Source organism: Pipistrellus kuhlii, unplaced genomic scaffold (assembly GCF_014108245.1).
Source record: "Pipistrellus kuhlii isolate mPipKuh1 unplaced genomic scaffold, mPipKuh1.p scaffold_m20_p_19, whole genome shotgun sequence".
Classification (NCBI taxonomy): domain Eukaryota; kingdom Metazoa; phylum Chordata; class Mammalia; order Chiroptera; family Vespertilionidae; genus Pipistrellus; species Pipistrellus kuhlii.
This window is the reverse complement of record NW_023425504.1, coordinates 7,784,019-7,802,490: the sequence shown is the minus strand read 5'-3', so window position 1 is coordinate 7,802,490 and position 18,472 is coordinate 7,784,019. Positions and strand designations below refer to the sequence as shown.

At 39.2% G+C, this 18,472-nt stretch overlaps 1 protein-coding gene across 1 annotated transcript; it reads left to right on the top strand.

The window, feature by feature from the left end:
• Positions 1–1,450: 1,450 nt before the first annotated feature.
• Positions 1,451–15,594, top strand: CD40LG (CD40 ligand). Its single transcript, XM_036443420.2, has 5 exons — positions 1,451–2,023; positions 3,797–3,928; positions 9,807–9,861; positions 11,822–11,884; positions 14,877–15,594. The coding sequence occupies exons 1-5, from the start codon at positions 1,868–1,870 to the stop codon at positions 15,251–15,253; spliced, it is 783 nt and encodes a 260-aa protein (XP_036299313.1). The 5' UTR covers positions 1,451–1,867; the 3' UTR covers positions 15,254–15,594.
• The last annotated feature ends 2,878 nt before the right edge of the window (positions 15,595–18,472 follow it).

The window sequence follows — 18,472 nt, the reverse complement described above, 5'->3', positions numbered from 1 at the left end:
GAAAGTCACTAAAAATAAACTCTAGAAATAATTTGACCAAAATTATTGAACTAATAATGGTGGGTGCAATTTCAGGGGAATATTGTGGGCAGAAGTCAGACTGTAGGAGGTGGGCAATCAGGAAATGGAGACAAGGAGGTTGGACAACTTTTTTTGGTCACATGAACAAATCCTTTCATTGTCTGCATCTCTGTGGTCCCTTCAGCTTATCTTTGCAGGGTCCTTGCAGCTCTGGCATTCTGTATTATATGAAGCTGGCCTTGGAGAAGTCCTCGAGCCTATTTTGCCTCTTGTGATAATTTTCCTTTAGTGGAACAAAGGCTTGTCTAAGAACCGAAGCCTCTTACTTGACTGATCAAAGTTTATCACATACATTGAAGTCACCTACTTGTCAGATATAGTGAAAAGCTACGCAGATCTGGGTCCAGGACAGGATGCTGGGGCGTGGGAGGAGAAGAGAGCAGGTGCTAACTCTACAGATAGCATGCCTATCGGAGCATTTTGTTGCATTTCCTATTTGTCTCTTAAAACAATTTTATAGGAATCGCCAAAGCCAACTTGTCATGGTTTCTAGACCAGGTTGGGATGTGGGTAGGGATTTCCACAGCTGCTTTAATTTTGAAGGCAATCTGATAAGACCATGCAAAAGCCATTCAGAAATATGTAATCTTACACACCTCAGTGATTCAATTCGTTAATAAAACTTTGGGTTTTTAAATGTTGTTGCTGTTTTTTTCTTTTTTTATTAGTATGTAAGGAATTGGCAATTATTTGGAAAACTCATATCTTAGGCTAAATATTTTTTTTAAAAAAACTCAGAATGAAAATTGTCTATTGCTTAACACATTTGAAAGGTCTTTCATACACCTCTTTTTTGTACTTCACAACAACCTATAGTATAGGCAAAGTGGCATAATGTTTGTGCCTAGTGAGTGAAATCATATTCTTGACCTCTTTGAATATGAGGAAACTGAGGTCTAGAGAGACGAAGTTATTTGCCTGTGGTCCATAGAAATTTATTGGTAGAGCAAGGAGTATAATTTAGTTATCTTAGGTGCAGCCTATTTCACCTTTTCTGAACAGTTACATAGGCATCAACAATGATCTGATGGATTGGAACGGCATAAACAGGCAATTTGGCTAAGTCAAACTAATATTCCTACTTTAACATCAATCATAGAGTTTTGGCCTGATTTCCCTCGAGCCCTTACTTCTCTTGACCTTTGAGAAATGTATTTTTCTTGAATTATCTCTCTAGCTAAATTTTATTTAATAAATTTTATCACTCTTTTTTTGCTTTATGCCATGTAGTCTCAACTTGAATACCTGCTGGGATTTTGTTGGGTTTAAATATTAAATAAGTCTTGAGAAGCAATTAGCTAGTGACACACTGTCATAAAATCAATCCAAACTTTTGTCTTCATTTGTTTCTTTCCTTAGATACCAAGTTCCCGCTTTACATTAGTAAGAATGAAAATGAAATGTGTCTGTTGCTGGTGGATTAATTTATCACTTTCCTTGAAACTGGTGAACCCCAAAAGTTAGACAGCAATTGGAAAATACTGCCATTGTCTGTTGAGAAGTCTATGACATTTTAAGGCAAGAATGAATGTATGGAAGAGTTTCTTCTTTACTAACAAAAGGGAAAGCCTGGAAGTGAATGATATGGGTATAATTTAAGAAAGAAAAAAACCTTTACGTAACGTTTTTGCTGGGAGAGAAGACTACGAAGCACATTTTCCAGGAAGTGTGGGCTGCGATGATTGTATGCTCTTAACTAATTCTGAGTAAGGTGGCCACTTTGACAGTCTTCTCATGCTGCCGCTGTCACCTTCTCCAGCAGAAGATATTTCAACTCTAAGGCAGCATGATCGAAACATACAGCCAACCTTCTCCCCGACCTGTGAATAGTGGACCACCCGTCAGTATGAAAATTTTCATGTATTTACTTACTGTTTTTCTTATCACCCAGATGATTGGGTCCGCACTTTTTGCTGTGTATCTTCACAGAAGATTGGACAAGGTAAGATGAAATCTTTATTAACGAAATTTGGGGTCTTCAGTTTCTGGGTTGGTTGGTTTAGCTCTACTCAAATGATGAACAATGGTAGGAACCAAAACCGATAAATAGTCTTGTGGCATAATGTTTGTGCCTAGTGAGTGAAATCTCATATTCTTGTCTGTGGTCAAGAGCTTGGGCTCTGGAGTCAAACTGCCTGTGTTCAAATATTGAATCTACCCTTTACAAGCTCTGTGATCCTAAGCAAGTCATTTTACATTTCTATCCCTCAGTTTCCACATGGGAGAAATGTGAATGATAATGGTATCCACTTCATTGATTAAATGAATGTAGCCTTGTAACAAGCTTAGAACAAAGCCTGGCACAAAGTAAGCATTATGTAGGCATTGCATATAATTGTTTGCTATAGTTTTGTTTAAAAAATAAACTATTTTTTAATCATGAAAACATTTTTAAAATTTTTAAATTTCCAACTACAGAAGGAGAATATCAATTTGATCTCAAATTCCATAGTGCTTCAGATTAACATAGTTATGGATAAATCCCAGAAATTGTCTTTTAGTAAAAGTGGCATTCTCTGTATAATTGGTCAAATTCCGATTGTAGTTGCAAGCTTCCCAGTTTCCTTCAAAGATGGTTTACATTCTTTGGTTAGACTTATAGAAACAAGAGTAGAGTAACTTAGGAAGTTGTTTTGCATTCTTAGGAAAAGATAACCATTAGCATTTATCCTGTTTTGGTGCATTTACCCACTTTCATTGAGGGGAATCATTGGCTGTGTTGACAAAATATCAATCATAAATGAAAAGAAGAAATTTGATCAATTATCTGGCCATTCCTAAAAAGTTTGGATATGGGAATTGTGGATGTAGAGTATCTGGAGACTATATTTTCTCAGGATTATTTAAGTGTCTCTTATTGGAATGCCAACCTAGAATTAAGATTAATGTGGTTTTCTATCAGAATAAAGTGGGGCAGTGACATTTGAGGTAATTTATTGAGTTTCTCACTGCTGAGAATAAAAGGGGGGTGGTTTTGGTCTGATTGTGTTTGGCCTAATGGGCTCTGCCAATCAAAGTCTGGATATAAGCCTAGACTCTACAAGGTAGACTCAATTTTAATGTAGCATTTAGGTGTGCTCTTAATATCAGTGAAAGCCACTGACTAATTGCATCTTGTTTTGAATTCAAATATTTAATCTTAAAACAGGAAAATGGCAGAGAATTAATTGATTATACAAGTGAATTCCATACATTCTAAGACACCGGAAAATAAAATAACTTGTTAACTTTGGAAATGAAAGATGATTCTTTAAAAATTCAAATGTTTTCTGCAAATACTAAAGTTAAAAAAGAGAGATGTAATTAGAACTTGAGTTAATTGACACACATTGCAAATTAACTTTTTCATCACAAACACTAAAATGAAGTGGGAAAATTTGCTCAGTAGAGAACTAGTTTGCAAGACTATTTACAATGAGCAATCATTACTGGAGCAAGGAGGAATATGACAGTTATAGAATGTTGCTGCTACAATACATTTTAAAATGTATACTTTGTGATTAAATTGCATTAGAATAACTCTGATTTCCACTTAGAGTTACAGATACTCTGACATTTTAGTTGCTGGTTTTTGTAGATTTTTTTGAACTGTTAATACCAAATACCAATAATTCAATGTACATTTTTATTCCCCATGCATATCTGTAAAAATCCTCCTCCTGTTGTTGATGCCATTCTTCAGAATTTCATTTCTTATGTGTTATTTTACAAATAGATAGAAGATGAAAGGAATCTTCATGAAGATTTTGTGTTCATGAAAATGCTACAGAGGTGCAACAAAGGAGAGAAGTCCCTATCCTTACTGAACTGTGAGGAAATTAGAAGCCAGTTTGAAGCCCTTGTCAAGGTAAGGAGCTCAGTTGTTGGTAAAAAGTGTCATTGAAAAGTTTTAGTACTTCTGCTGGGAAACTGAAACATGACAAGGTAAAAGTTTAAACATTTGTTATTTATACATACATAGTATGATTATTAAAAAAGAAAAGAAAAAAAATGAAGCAAAAATCCTATGTTAAAAGGGTATGGTAAGTTAGAAGTGTTCATTCATAGAAATGTTCTTGAGAAGGACAAAAAAGACTTTCTAAGGGGAAAACATAGTTTCATGGGCACATTCACACATACACATAAGTTTATATTTGCAGCTGTCTCTGGGAAATTTTTGAAGTACACCAAGCTTGTTTTTTGCATTTTCTTATCTTCCCATACAAATCTTGATGCCTTCTCATTGTGCACCCATTTTCCAGAGATGCGATAACCATTTGCTGCTTCATTGTTGGCAGGCCACAGGCTAAGGTATTGCCTTTATTGGAGTTCATAGAGACTTCTAAAGATGGATACATTCTAACATGACATTAAGGAATGCTTTTCTTATGAAGGAATTCCAAGTGCTGTGAAAGTCAGATATTTTCCTTTTATTGTGAGGAAAGGTGTGGGGAATGGATGATGGACCTTCTCAGTGCTGCTCAAACCAAACACCATATGATACCACTTGCTCATGAAACCAGTTCACTCTAGGGCAAATCAAGACCTGAGGTAGAGATAATTTGAAGCTTTCTAGATCAACAGGTTGGTACCGAGCATGAAGTCATATAATGGGTACCTAAAACAAGAAACTTTAGAACATTCATTGAGGATGTACTTACAACATTGATTCCATCCTCATAGACAAAATACCTAAGGGCTTTTTCTCTTAAAGCAGAACATCACGGATTCTTTTTACCTGTTTCTCACTCAGAACACTGAGTCATATACCTTTGGCCCTCATGGGTCATGAATCAGAGGCAGCACTCCACACTGAAGACAGCTCTGTGCCAGGTGGATGGGTATTGGGAGAAATTAGTTTTTATATATGGATGATGTGTTATTAACCCAGAATTGAAGGGTTTAAGATCTTATTCCCGAGCTTATTCTTTTCCACCTATTTTGTCCCAGATTTGTAATTTAACCCAGTAGTGAAGACTCTAATACCTTCCTTATTCTTGAGCCACCTAAGGGAATTAGAAAGAGATCAACTCTTTTGCTGGCTTTTAGGTTCTTTATGTTAATCTATGTTTTCGTCGAAGACTCATAAATTTTTATTTGTAAGGTGTAGAAATGAATTTATTTTCTGGTTCTTTGAGGCTTCTGGCCAGTATTGAGGATGTGTTGCAAATTCAAATGTAAATAAAGCCACTTTCAGAACAATAGTTAATAAACCCAGTAATGTGTAAATATAATATGCTCATTGCATGATCTTGTGCAAATGACTTCACCTCTTTAGACCTCAGTTTTCTCATCTATAAAATGAGAGGGCTGAGATTATCTGTAAGGGCACTAACAACTTTGACATTCTGTAATTATGTGATCAGTCTTATATAGTTTTCTCTTCACAGTCCCTCCAAAGGCAGTGAGATGCGCTCTTGCTTTATTTCTGCTCTCTTCTTACTGGGAGTTTTACAGTTGAATTGCCAATTCCTCATGGCTTTATTTCAAGTTAGATATGTAAAGCTTCCTAAATCAGCTTCCCAGGATAGAAGTAAGGAAAACAGCTGATTTGATCTCTCTGCTTATGCTTACATAAAACACACACACACACACACACACACACACACACACACACACACACACACACACACCAAACCAAACCAAAAAAAAACACACCAAATAAGCAAAAACCAAAAAAGATCCCATACACAACAGCTCCAAAGTTTCATATTCTAAAAAGGCAGAACCTCTCAGGCATGTCAACTGGGGCTCCTGACATATGACAGAGAAAGCCCAGTGCCTCTACTGCATTAGAGGTGGAATCTGAGTCAATGTCATCTGTACCTATGATACGCATGATGGTGAGACACAAAGTCATCCACAAACCCAATCCTCCTCCAATGATTGAACATCGCTCCAATAATCCATCCACCCAAATTTTTCATTCTAGAACAATATTTTGGACTTTTTTTTAACTTAACAGTCAGCTACATAATTATCCCAAATTAAATTTTTATATTCTTATCTAACATTAGCAGTCTTTCTGGGGTGAGAATCTGAATGGTCCAGAGCAACCTAGGGTTTGAATTTTTGGTTACTGAATCATAAAACTTAAAAAGGTCTTAGAAATCATCAGATGCATTTATTAATCAGAACTTTAATTTTCTCCTCACAGTCTCTGCCAAGTTGTCCCCCAATTTCTGCCTCTAATAACTTTTAGAAGTTATTAGAGGCAGGTAGCACTAAACTGTCACTTTGGTGGGACAATGGGATTATGTTAAAGTAGTGGAGGAAGCATTGTGAATAGTGTAATTTCACATTAAAACTTGCTACTCACACCTTCCCAGTTTGGCTCAGCAGATAGAAGGGTCCCAGGTTCAATTCTGGTCAAGGGCATTTGCCCGGGTTGTAGGATCAATCCCCAGTAGGGGGTATGCAGGAGGCAGCCAAACAATGATTCTCTCTCATTGATGTTTCTATCTCTTTCTCCCTCTCCCTTCCTCTCTGAAATTAAATTAATAAAAATATTTCTTAAAAACTTTCTACTTACTCCCTGGCCAGTTTTCTCAGTGGTTAGAGTGCCAGCTGGTATACTGAAGGGTCACAGGTTTGATTGCCAGTCAAGAGCACATACCTTGGTTTCAGGTTTGATCCCTGGCCCCGGTCCGGGTTTAAGCAGAAGGCAGAAGGCAACTAATCGATGTGTCTCTTCTCTCTCTCTCTCTCTCTCTCTCTCTCTCTCTCTCTCTCTCTCTCCCTCCCTCTCTCTCTCTCTCCCTTTCACTCTTTCTAAAAAAAAATCAATGGAAAAAAATATCCTTAGGTGAGGATTAAAAACCAACAACTTACTCCCCACCCTACACTGTTTTAGAATGATTAGTTGCATGATTATCTGCCCACCAATTCCTGAGATGTCTTTAATAGGGTCAACCTTTTACATATATATATATATATATATATATATATTATATATATATATATATATATATATATAATATATATATATTATATATATGTGTGTGTGTGTGTGTGTGTAAAAGCATAATATGCTAATTAGATCAGAGGGCCGAACAGCGGAACAACCAAGCCTCTTGCATGAATTTCGTGCATCAGACTTCTGATATATATATTTGATTTTTTACAGAGAGGAAGGAAGAGGGATAGAGAGTTAGAAACATTGCTAAGAGAGAAACATGGATCATCTGCCTCTTGTACACCTCCTACTGGGGATGTGTCCACAACCAAGGTACATGCCCTTGACTGGAATCGAATCTGGGATCTTTCAGTCTGCAGGCCGACGCTCTATCCACTGAGCCAAACCAGTTGGGGCCAAAGCATTCCCTTTTTAAGGTAAACGTCAATCTGTCCATACCTGCCACAAGAGTTCACACTGAGAGAGAAATAACTAATCCCAGATTTTCTGAAAGTCATCTTTTAAAAGTCTTTCAGTTGAGGTGGGGTGTAAAGGAAGAAAAAAGACTGGGGCATGTGACTGGGGGAAAGTTCTCGGAAAGGCAAGGTTGGGTGCATAAAAGGCAAACTTTGCTGACTTCACATTCTCATCTTGGCTAGGCCCTGACACCAATGCAGCCACCTAGCTTGAAACTATCTCAACCTCCATCATCACACTCCATTTTTTTAAAAGACACTAAATACTCATTTGTTTACTTGTTATCTCACAAACATTTTCCTGTTGCCACACTTTCACAGTGCGACGCTTCACCTCAAGTGGAAAGTTGAGGCTCTGTGGCCTATGTGAGCTTTCTGAGGTGCAAGTTCTTCTTTTCTTTTAATTTTTTTAAAGTTTATTTTAGAACCGAGACCGGTTTGGCTCAGTGGATAGAACGTCAGCCTGGGGACTGAAAGGTCCTGGGTTCGATTCCGGTCAAGGGCATGTACCTTGGTTGCGGACACATCCCCAGTAGGGGTGTGCAAGAGGCAACTGATTGATGATTCTCCCTCATTGATGTTTCTAACTCTCTTTCTCCCTTCCTCTCTGTAAAAAAATCAATAAAATATATTTTAAAAATAAATAAAGTTTTTTTTAGAGATGGAAGGAGAGAGAGAGAGAGAGAGAGATATCAGTTGTCTCTAGATCAGGTATAGAATCTGAAATATAGTTATGTGTCCTGACGAGGAATCAAACTTGAGACCTTTCAGTACATGGGATTATGCTCCAACCAACTGAGCCACAGTGGCCAGGGAGAGATACAGGTTCTTTTAACTTATACCCTCACATCTGGCAACTGAGCTGAGTCTACAAGAAGATAATAGTTACAACACTAATTCCTTCTAGTGGAGGAATGAAAAGGAAGAACCCTGTAGAAAATTGATCCTAGTAATGGGAAGGAGCTCAAGACTGATTAAGATGTGGAAATACTATTGTCTTTCTTTCTTGGAGCATAGAGTGATGGGGTGAGTTCAACCTGGCCTATGAATATGATCTGACAGGTTTTTTAAAAATATATTTTATTGACTTTTTTACTGAGAGGAAGAGAGAGGGATAGAGAGTTAGAAACATTGATGAGAGAGAAACATCAACCAGCTGCCTCCTGCACACCCCCTACTGGGGATGTCCCCGCAACCAATGCACATGCCCTTGACCGGAATTAAACCTGGGACCCTTCAGTTGGCAGACCAACGCTCTATCCACTGAGCCAAACCGGTTTTGCCTGATCTCACAGTTTTGATTCTGATATTACAAGATGTGGAAATACTATTGTCTTCCTTTCTTGTATTTAGAACATAGGGTGATGGTGTGAGTTCAACCTGGCCTATGAATATGATCTCACAGTTTTGGCTCTCTTCACTTCAGACTCCTCGGGTGACCTCATGCCAGCCAGTTATGCCCTTGAGGATTTTTATTCAGTATCTTTAAAATGGTAGCAAGTAGCCTTTATTATCTTCTTACCCGTGTTGATTGCTGTCCCCGTTAAACTCTTTAAGTACCTCTAACTTTCCTTCAGTTGCCAAGTGAGAAGAAACCCCTGAAGAGTTGCATTTGCCTTTGAACATCAGAAGCATTGGGAGATGGCCTGTGTTTCCTATATACATGCTGATTATTCTAAATACAGGGGTTGGCAAAAGTAGGTTTACAGTTGTGAGTAGTTGAAATAGTTTATTCTTGTATTATTATCTTGTATTGTTATTTATTAATTATTATATTATTTCTTTGTATTACAACTATAAACCTACTTTTGCCTACCCATGTAAATGCAGGCCACACAAGGGCACAATACCAGCAACAAGAGAACCTCCTCAGCCCACTGAAACAACAAAATAAAAAATGTTGAGATTTCTTCCCACAATCAAACTTATTGTTACCATTTTCTGGAAGATTTCACAGAAATTTTATTCTAATAGATATACACTAGGCTTTATGTTTACTAACATTCTATATACCAGTTCCCAGGGTAGAATCATTTCCCCATTCAACATTATTTGCAAATATATAACAAAACCAGGGAAGTTGGGATCACAGGAAGAGTCAGTATAATCACCTCTCATCTAGAGAGAACGCTGGAATGAAGATAATGAAGACCAGACTCTGCTTCTAGGTATACACCTCAGTTTTCTGGGCTGTTAGTTCATCTGTCAGAGCTATGGGCTCCCAATCAGTATGATATTAATATAGGATATAAGCATATATTATAATCCTTACTAGAAACAGGAAGCAGAGTAAGGCTTGATACCAAATGAATGATACCTCTAAAACCCCACAGAAGAGTCCCTGTCAAAATCTTTTGCAATGATTTTTATTTCAGGATATAACGGGATATGAAGTGAAAGAGAAAGAAAAAAACTTTCAACATCAAAAAGGTAGGTTGCTGTTTACCAATTTCTATGCATACTTAAAAACTAAAAGGAAGCTTTATATGGCTGATTATATTGAGTAACCCAGTGTTGTATCAGGGAACTTTTAGCCTTGGAAGTAAAACTGGAATACAATTGGATGGCTTCTTTTAATTTTGACATTACCAAGTATGAAGAAATTCCATTATTTTCAGTACCATGATCAAATAACCATAACACCTACATGGGATAAGATGATAAGAAAATCATCATTTGTTGCAGTGGCATTCATTGTTCAATAATTTTTTCCATGGGGAACCATGGCCAGTGGAGCCTCTGGGATCAAGGAATGAGTCAATGTAACAATATTCTATTCTTTGCCTTGTTTTTGATGAAGTATCTGGAACATCTCTTGGTTTGAAGGGGTCTTGATTGTTCTCAAATCCAACACCACACCCAGGGCACAAATCTCCTTCACAACAGCAATGACCATCTGGTCTGGCCTCTGGTAAAATATGCCGAGGCACCTTCTATCTCATACAGCAGCCTGGCCCATCTTTGAATGGGTCTAAAAATTATAATAAGTTTACTATATTACATGAGAGAAGTCTTTTCTCCTCTGGAGTTAAATTTTGTTCTTGTAATTTCCACTCACTGGAACCAATTCTGCTCTATGGGGCCATATGAAACAAAGTATAATTCCTCTTCTACATAGCAGCTGTCCAGATATCATGGAAACCTTTCATTCTCCAGATTAAACCTCCCCAATACCTTCCACTCTTGTTCTTGTGAGCCTTTCCAGACCCTTTCCTTTCCTAGTTACCTCCTTTTCTGGATGACTCCCTAATTTTCCCTGTTCCTCTTAGACTGTAACATAATAACTCCTGGAGTGACCTACATATCAGAAAGATGAAAAGTTGGTTGATGGGTGTTTTTAGAGAGACTATTATATCACAAAGTCAGTGAAAATGATGGTATGGGTTTTGTAAATTTAATACACACAAATACATATGCACTTACAGGGTAGGGCAAAAGTAGGTTTATAGTTGTGAGCATACAGTTTATTCTTATATTATTATTTATTTATTATTATATTATTTTCCATATTTCTAACTGTAAATTTACTTTTGCCGCTACCCTGTGCATACAGAAATACAGATACTGTTTTCTGAAGCAAAGAGCATACTCAGACCTTGCTTTAACTGTTGGTCTAGATACAAAGGGTGATCTGGTTTCCATGAAGGCTTTGTCTTTAGAATGACTCTATGTTGAGTAGAACCATGTTATCTATTAAGTACAGTAAACTTTGAGGAAACTGTTCATGTGGAGGCTGAAGTTAATCATACAGGCTGCCTAACAGTCTTCAGAAAAAAATGATAAACTTAACAAAACTTATAATTTAGGTCATGAAATTTGACTAAATATTTATAGGGCATCTACAAAGTATCTGACACCAGCCTCATTAGTGGACAAAAAGAAACTTCCACACAATCTTTGCACTTATGCAATTAGCACATCTAATTAAGAAGCAAGCCTTTTACATAAGAAACAATTAGAGGTAGATACAGTAGGTTAGCCAGTTATTTGACCAAATCAGACACCATGAGCATCTTACTAGCTAATTGTGTAGACATGACCTTGGGGCCCACTAACATTCCCAATGGATGGACATTGTTCCTAAAAGCAAGATTCAAAGTATGTTTTAATGCAGACCAGTACTTTTAGCCTGTGTCAATCTATGTGAAGTTGAATTGAGTACTGAACAACTATAAGAAAAATAGGATCAGTGGAATTAATCAATTCAATCATTCAGATTTTTTAGAAACCAATTTTTCCCATGGTGAGGATTAAAAACCATTCTACCCTTACTTTTACATAACCTGTTTAAACACAGTCTCTATTACACAGATGTGGAACTGAACTAAATAGTTCCATGGGCAGTTTTGCATTACTTTGGCCTGACAGTTTGGTTTTTGTATCATTTTAGGTGATCAGGATCCTCAAATTGCAGCGCATGTCATAAGTGAGGCCAGTAGTAAAACAGCATCTGGTAAGTCCAAAAGCATCTGAGCATCAGCCATCCAAGGGAGAAGGCTGGGATACTGATGCAATACAGCCTAATGATTAGATTCCTCTCTTCCTCTGGGGCCTAATCTATAAACCTACTCATGTACCTCGCACATGTTCTCCTTTGTCTTCAAAGTGAGTTCAAATGTAAAAATGGGACTTGAAGGAACAAAAGGAGGTGGGAAATAATACTGAAGTTCTCATTATGTTCTTGTTCAATGGCTGATTCTAAATGATGAATTACTGGGTGAAGAGATCATTATTCTGACAACATAGAAGAGATGGCAGGTAGTGACTTAACTGCGAACTCTTACTAACCCTTCTTCATTATGTGTAAATGGGCCTCAAGGGGCATTTCCTGCCATCTGTCAATTGATGTATGATTACCTCAGCCTCACATGGGGGCCAACCTCAAGGAAATTAAAAGGTGAAATCATTCTGCAAAGATCAGTAGGTGCCAGGATGTTAGATTTTCCAATGAAGTAACAACAGAAAACATATTGTAATCTTTTCAACTGAGTGACTTTATTTCCATATACGTTCTGCCATTGTTCTAGCCCTTAGATCTTTTTCCCAAATCTGTACCTCCTGATAGCTGGTGCTGGAGAATGTGTCACATCTGATAAATGGATGGAAACACACACGCTAGCATAAAATCCCCCATTTACATAAATGCAGTCTGAGAGCATGAGAGAAGTCTTTGAAGTGCTCTGGAATGGAGTCTTAAAGAGTGTGTGATTGAGAAAGAGGGGAAGAGAGGAGAGGAGAGGAGAGAAGAGGAGAGGAAAGGAGAGGGGAGGGGAGGGGAGGGGAGGGGAGGAGAGGAGAGAGGAGGGGAAGAGAGGAGAGAGGAGGGGAAGAGAGGGGAGGGGAAGAGAGGGGAGGAGAGGAGAGACAACCTTATTTCTAAGGTGGGATTTTGGTTTCTTAGTGGTTATAAATGGTTATCATGGATCATGGTATGGGAGTAAGAGCAGTAGATAAGGAGTTTTGAACACTGAGGCTCAAGAACCATGACTACTACTTGCTGGATGACCTTCAACAAGTCTCTTTATCTACACAGCAATTTCCTGCCCCACTTCACAGAGTGACTCTAAGCATCAAATCAGCTAATGTGAAGGACATTGTACCGTCAAGTGCTATACAAATTACATTACTTAGCTTTTTTCACTGTAATTTAGCTGTCACAAGAGTGACATAAAGTCCTTCATTTATACCAGCATTCCCACAATATTTGATTAATTCCACAAAGTACCCCTTTCTTAGAAAATACACTTATAGATAAGAGAATATCACAACTATATTGGCATATCCAGAGAGGCCATCCACATGACAACTTCTTATCCAGATAATAGCAACAGAGATACTTCCTCAAAAATAGCTTCCCATTGGTCATTTGTATATAAATCTTTGCCCTTGGTTATATTTCATGATGTTCAGATTCTGCTAAAAGGACCGTTATTGATATTGGTCCTAGTATATTTTATGCTCTGCATCACAGTAGGTTCTCAGGGGACCAGGTGAGAAAATGTAACATTTCTCACCCTAACCCAGTCCCAAACCTCTAGTTCTTTCTTGCTCATGCTGCTGCAGACTTGACCTACATCTCACAGCAAGGCTGAAAATTACATTGACTTATAAAAATAAATTTAGTGGACTAAAATATATGGAACCTGCACTTGTTTTCTCAATTGGTCTAAAAGTGCAAACATCATAATAAAGTACCATTTTTTAAGTGATCTGGAGGGCCAAAAAGTCGGACTTTTTTTTATATACATATATATTTTATTGATTTTGTACAGAGAGGAAGGGAGAGAGAGAGAGATAGTTAGAAACATCGATGAGAGAGAGTCATCGATCAGCTGCCTCTTGCACACCCCCTACTGGGGATATGCCCACAACCAAGGTACATGCCCTTGACCGGAATCGAACCTGGGACCTTTCAGTCCCCAAGCCGATGCTCTATCCATTGAGCCAAACCGGTTTCAGCAAAGTTGGACATTTTGGATGCCTTTTTTATACTAAAGGATGAGTCCTAACAGGTTGGATCTTGCACTCCGATAGGCTTAAGACCACCAAATAGGATTATTTTTAAAGCTCAAGGAAGCAAATGTATCAATATTTTTACTTCTCCCCAACCCCCACCCCAGCAATCTAACTCTCTGTGGGAGCTGAGATTTGAAATCAGGTGCACACACTACTTTGAACCCACTCAACATCTCAGCCGAGAAAATGGCACACCGTTGGTGGGTACTCTGGTTTAGCCACAAGAATACATGCACTTTCAAGTTGGTGGCGCCCACTACAAGGGGAGATCAAAACACATAGTGAAATGACAGGTTTATTTTTATACTTCCTTGCCTAATTTTAGTTCTTGCTGTGGGAGGCAGGTCAGGTTTGCGACAGCTTGATCAGGTAGGAAGAAATGGGATCTTTTCCTTTTCTCTGTGCAGAGGCTGAGCTAGGAAGATCAGCAATTCTTTGACTTTATAAAATTTAATAAAAGGAATAAATAAATGTTAATATTAGCAAGGATTTTGCTTGAATATTTTGGAATGCATAATTTATTATGTGTAATTTTGAAATCATTCACACTTTCTGAAGTTCAAGGACAAATTAGCTTTAAGAACTCTAAAGGGAGAAGGAAACTTGCTATGCTCTGTTTATTTAATTTTCACAAGTCTCTAAAATGTGCTGTTAATATCAGCCCAGGGTTGCAGATGAGAAACTGCAACTCAGAGATTAATTTGCCGGTGCTTGAATAAAGTTTGGATTGGAACCGAGCTTCATTTGACTATAAAGCCTATGCTAATTTGTCAGCCATAGAGTTAAGGCTGGAAGGGTCCTTAAAAGTCCCTATTGCCCCAAACTTCCATTCATATACGAAGTTAGTGTCAACATTAAACTATGTTTTGTTAGAATGTGAATCATGCTATGCTTCATCTCACCACAAATTTTTCTCCTCTCCATTACAGTTCTACAGTGGGCCCAAAAAGGATATTACACTATGAGCAACAACTTGGTAACCCTCGAGAATGGGAAACAGCTGGCTGTTAAAAGACAAGGACTCTATTATATCTATGCCCAAGTCACCTTCTGTTCCAATCGGGAAGCTGCAAGTCAAGCTCCATTTATAGCCAGCCTCTGCCTGAAGTCCCCGAGTGGATCTGAGAGAATCTTACTTAGAGCGGCAAATACCCACAGTTCCTCCAAACCTTGCGGGCAACAATCCATTCACTTGGGAGGAGTATTTGAATTGCAACCAGGTGCTTCAGTGTTTGTCAATGTGACTGATCCAAGCCAAGTGAGCCATGGGACCGGCTTCACATATTTTGGCTTACTCAAACTCTGAACACTGTAACCTCGCAGGCTGCCACTGAGCAGATGCTGGTAGTCTTCATAATACAGCAAAGCAGTTAAGACAACCCCCTGTTGAACTGCCTATTTATAACTCTAGGATCCTCCCCACGGAGAACTATTTATTATACACCCCAAGGCATATAGGGCTGCAATAAGTGAATTATGGGTGGGGTGAAACCAAAGAGGACCCCGTTCCCTATGAGCTTATATTCTGAAGCAGTAACCCAACTGATACAGACATCCAGAGATGCCAATGAAAAGACAAGGCCATTAAGCACAGATTGAATTCTGAGTAAATAGCAAATTATTAGCCAAGTTTAGTTTTTTAGTTGTTTTGTTTTGTTGCCTGAAGTGTCTTTCAGTGGATAATGTATTTGATTTATCAGTGAAACTACATAAGGGAAACAAGGAGGCTCGGTTCACATTTAGTTATGGTTGATTCTGGCCCCTGTGTCACTGATGAAGGGAACAGGCTCTAGAAAGTCTAACGCAGTGGAGAACTAAAAAAACTCTGTCCCCCCACTAGCCTCCCTGACACTCATTTATTCTTTCTCCTTCTCCCCCTTCCTCCCACTCTCCCTCCCTCCCTCACAGTGTGAGACTGTTGCTAATCAACCTTGTTCCTATCTCCACCACTGTAGATGGGAGGGGGAGCAGAGAGAATAGCTCTGAACCTGCCCACTCCTTCTCAAGAAATTGGTGTATTTAAAGGAAATCTATTGTATCTATCTGCAGTCTCCACTGTTTCCAGGGTGAACTTGTCTTTATCCTGTTATTTATTTTATAATAATAAAAATCCCTTAACATTATTGTTGTTATTAAGCACCTGAAGCTTAGGTCAGGTTTGGGGAGGAGGAATCATTTGGAGGGAATTTTCCTAACCTTTGTGTTGTGTTCATAAACTAGATAAACTTGGTTCTCAAGCTTGTTGCACCACAAAATATCACTCCCTGAAAGTCTGTGAGAGCCTGTGATAAATGTCATGGAAGCTTACTCAGTGAAAAACAATCTGGGTTTTTATTTCCAGCTTGCTCTGGAACGGTTTCAGGGATTGAAGAGAAACTTTTTAAAATCACAGCTAAGTGATGCTGGAGGGAGGGCCTTAAATGAGAAACAGTTGCTTATCCTATCTAATAAAAGAGTAATATGCAGATTGACCATCGCTCCAACACACAAGACGGCTGAGCCCATGTGGTCAAAGAACCTGTCCCCATGTGGACACAAGATGGCCAGCAGGGGAGGGCAGTTGGGAGGGACCAGGCCTGCAAGGGAGGGCAGTTGGGGGTGATCAAGCCTGCAGGGGAGGGCAGTTAGGGAGGACAAGTCCTTCAGGGGAGGGCAGTTGTTAGGCGTGACCAGGCCTGCAGAGGATGGCAGTTAGGGGCAATCAGGCTGGCAGGGGAGCAGCTGAGCATCAATCATGCTGGCAGGGGAGTACTTAGGGGGTGATCAGGCTGGCAGGCCGAATCAGTTAGGGGCAATGAGGAAGGCCGGCAGGCAAGCAGTTGGGAGCCAGCAGTCCTGGATTGTGAGAGGGGTCCCAGATAGGAGAGGGTGCAGGCTGGGCTGAGGGACACTCCCCTCCCCATGTACGAATTTCGTGCACCAGGCCACTAGCATAATATAAGGCCAATATGCAAATTGACTGAACAGCAAAACAATTGGTCATTATGACATGCACTGACCACCATGGGGCAGATGCTCAATTCAGGAGTTGTTCCCTGGTGGTCATTGTGCTCCCACAGGGGGAATGCTGCTCAGCCAGAAGCCAGGCCCATGGCTGGCTAGCACAGCAGTGGTGGTGGAGCCTCTCTCACTCCTGGCAGCATGAAGAATGTCCAACTGATGGTTCCTGGACTGTGAGAGGGTGCAGTCCGGGCTGAGGGATCCCCCTCTTTGAGTGCATGAATTTCATGCACCGGGCCTCTAGTCTTTTTAATAGCTGTCTAGGTGGTTCCAGCTTAGGCAAGAAGAAATAGAGCAGAGTCAGCTGAGGGGAAATATCAGTCCTCAGTCTTCCACTGAAGTCAAGGGGGCTATTCCTTGTCACCTCCAGTTGAGGGATTTTCATGTAAGAAACCCAGTGTAGCTTTTGTCTTTATTGACAGAGTGCATTGTTTAAGACAAACACCACATGTTCAAGCAGAAAAGATTTACTGTAGAAAAAAAATAAAGGAGAGTGAGAAGAGGTGGGGTCAGCTCTTGGCCACTGCCCCTGCTCTTCAGTCCCATGGGCCACACACACCGTTCTTTCTTGGCTGAGTGACTTTGAACACCTTAGAACATGACTTTCTACCATAAGGCCAAAATCATGCTAGACAAACTTTTTCCAATGAGAAAACTTTGGTATGAGCAGGGGTGACATTTATTGATAAAGGGTCTCAGTTATCAATGTGTTCACAGTAGAGATGGACAAAGGCATTCCCTCTTTTGTATGGTTCATGGGAAGGGAATACAGGTACAGCCTGAACATATCTTTTATAGTCTTTATATACTCACATGCTCTAATTTAATTATTGCCCCTGCACTTTACCCCATTCCAATGAATTTGGAAATCATTATCATCAGACTATCTCTACCTCTAACAAGTTGGTAACATTATCAGTTATTAGAAGGAATGCTATTGATACAAAAACTACATTTTCTAGGTTATCTCCTCTGTTCCCATGCTTTCTACCACCCTCTAAATGCCGCCTGCTATAGCTACAACCCAGAGTTTCCCCCTAAGCTTCAGCTTCCAATAGCCAACTGCCTTCAGCCTCTCAGACTGCTTCTTTATGAGGTCACTTTGTGCTTCACAAGAACTCCAGGTCCCATCCTTGACCCTCTTCTCTTCCTGTGCTACAAGATCATGGTGGGCTGTCTCCCTCATCCTTTATGTGTTTAACTACCATCTTTATGCTACTAATGTTACTCCATTAACCCTGACCATCTAAATCTCCAAATCATGGGCCCAGGCCCTCAAACCCAACACATCCAAATGGAACTCTTGATCTTTTCCCCTATACGATGTGATCTACTTTCAGTGCTTCCTATTCTGGTGAATGATGACCTCATCTATTCTTGAACATTTTCAAAATTGTCCAATAAATGCTGAGAACTTGAGTACATTTCTGATCTTCCTATACTATTCTGATCATAAATTATCTAATTTAATTCCATTTTTATAAACATGTCACTTCTGCATTCTATCAAAATGGGGAGAAATACT